The following is a 2,248-nucleotide window of genomic DNA, read 5'->3' on the forward strand; positions in this document are numbered from 1 at the left end:
GTCTGGATAACAGCAGACTGACTGCTCGTAAAATATACGACAAGTCTGGACCACACATGAATTTTGTTCGTATCTGAAAAAAAAAAAATCTTAGAATACGAAAAAATTGGTGAATGCCACAAATTCTCCTAAATCACTAATACACACAACTTAAGAACAAATCTGTTCGTACGAACGGTTCTTGCATGAGGCCCATTGTTCCAAGTTAGACTCCAGTTTTGTTTGCTCCCCAGGAACAGTATTTATGCCTAACCCAGACATTTTCCCTAAAACTAACCATTACTAGTCTATTCCTAACCAAAACCTAATTCACACCATACCTCTAAACCTAACTAGTAAAGTGCAGTAGAGCTGCAAACAAAGTGAGGACATTAAAGAGGCCCTCACTTTACATTAAAGACCTCACTTTAATATTAACTATTTTACAAATGGTCCTCACTCWGTAGTAAAAACAACTACACACACAAACTCACACACGTTCTTGCTTACCAGGCAGATCAACCACAGGACAACATAGTGAACTTGGGTCTTAGAAAAGACGTCCAGACCAAATTTCACACAAGCAAGAGCCTCCAGGAACGCAATAGCTCTTCAAAGAAAACATAAAAAACACAATCAGACAAATATATTTTCAAACTTTGAAACAGAAGCTGATGGGTGAAACCACTGCTCCCTCTTTTGGCAAAGCCTTTCAACTGCAGCAGAGCTTCACTGTTTAGTCCGTAAGCATGTTGGATGTTACGGTCCCAACCGGTCCAACTCATGGATCTTATTATCAGCTTCACGATACGACTAATATAAGAACAGTCTCGATGTTAGGTATGGTATACAGAGAGTGAGTGCTCTTACTGTTGCTATATAGAAACTGGTGCAGACTGGGGGCATCTGCAGCTTTATGTCTGAGGTCTAAATAAGCATAATTTTTCTTGTAATTTTGTATTTTTCTGCACAGTATCTTGTATTTATTTTCATTTTTATCAAATTTCATCTTGATAGTCCGGTACAGTAATTATTATTCTTACTTTTATTTTATTCTATGTTTATTTTTATTGTTACTATCTTTAATCCTATTATTATTGCTACAGTTGATAAAGTGACATAGCAATATACTGTTTCTGTGGATTGATGTATGTATCTGCTGCTGCTACACCTGAATTTACCCACGCGGGACAATAAAAGCTGTTTCTATTCTATTCTATAATGTCATGAATTTTAATTGACTATAAAAAAAACATACTGTTGTGCACTGAACCTCAATAAACTACAAAAACTTAATCTAAAGAAGGTTCTGATTGTTAAAATCAGACRAAACAAGAAAATAAATAAAAAAATCAGTCTGAAAAAATGTTGACTCACAGATATATGATCAAATTTAAATTAAAATGCGATTAATAAATACAGTAAAAAAAGTAAATTATTAGAATATTCTTTATAAATGCTCCTAATGAGGAATGAATTGAGTTATTTACAAGCTATACAAACTTGCAGAAGAAATAGTCTCTATAGAAATAAAAACCATGAGCTGACTAATAGAAAAAAAAACTCACCCAAACACCCARCACTGTGTGCCAACTCGCTTACACTGAGTGTCTGTCAGGTACGCATAGTACTGTCTGTGAAAGATTTTAAAAAGATCTTTGTCAAAAATAAAAGTACTAAAAGTATTAATACACATGTTGGAGAGCATTTAATTTGTTACATAAAAGGTTTACATAAGGAAACAGTCATAAAACCTTTGATTAAAGCTTAAACTTTGACATTTTCACCAAGTTATGCAAAGTTATTGTAGTTTAGCTGACATGTTTGATACAGGAGCTTTGTAAAGCAAGTTATTTTTAATCAAAAGTAGGTTCATGTGCAAACATGGTTTTTCTTGTGTTGTCTAGAAAAACAGTACAAGAACATCTTTTATGAATTTAGCACATAGAAATAATCTCAAAACAAAGTTCAAGTTAAATCTTGGAACATTTTTTTAACCGACGCTCAAGAAAGGAAAGGATTTAAAAATCACATGTAATATATACAGCGGGTAAAATAATTATTGAACACGTCACCATTTTTCTCAGTAAATATATTACTAGAAGTGCAAATGACGTGAAATTTTCACCAGATGTCGGTAACAACCCATATGATCCATACATACAAAGAAATCAAACCATAAATGTCCAGAAATTAAGTTGTTTGTAATAATGTGGAATGGCACAGAGAAAAAGTATTGAACACATGAAGAAAGGGAGGTGTAAAAAGG

At 33.4% G+C, this 2,248-nt stretch overlaps 1 protein-coding gene across 1 annotated transcript in view; it reads right to left on the reverse strand.

The window, feature by feature from the left end:
* The window catches only part of ptdss1b (phosphatidylserine synthase 1b), a gene marked incomplete at its 5' end in the record, with an annotated part of 3,948 nt that extends 2,335 nt beyond the window's left edge, over window positions 1-1,613 (reverse strand). The window contains 2 exon segments of the mRNA XM_014005828.1: window positions 490-589; window positions 1,548-1,613. Coding sequence (XP_013861282.1) covers window positions 490-589; window positions 1,548-1,613 — 166 coding nt within the window.
* Window positions 1,614-2,248: the final 635 nt, after the last annotated feature.

The sequence above is a fragment of the Austrofundulus limnaeus genome, unplaced genomic scaffold (assembly GCF_001266775.1).
Source record: "Austrofundulus limnaeus strain Quisiro unplaced genomic scaffold, Austrofundulus_limnaeus-1.0 Scaffold32, whole genome shotgun sequence".
Lineage (NCBI taxonomy): Eukaryota > Metazoa > Chordata > Actinopteri > Cyprinodontiformes > Rivulidae > Austrofundulus > Austrofundulus limnaeus.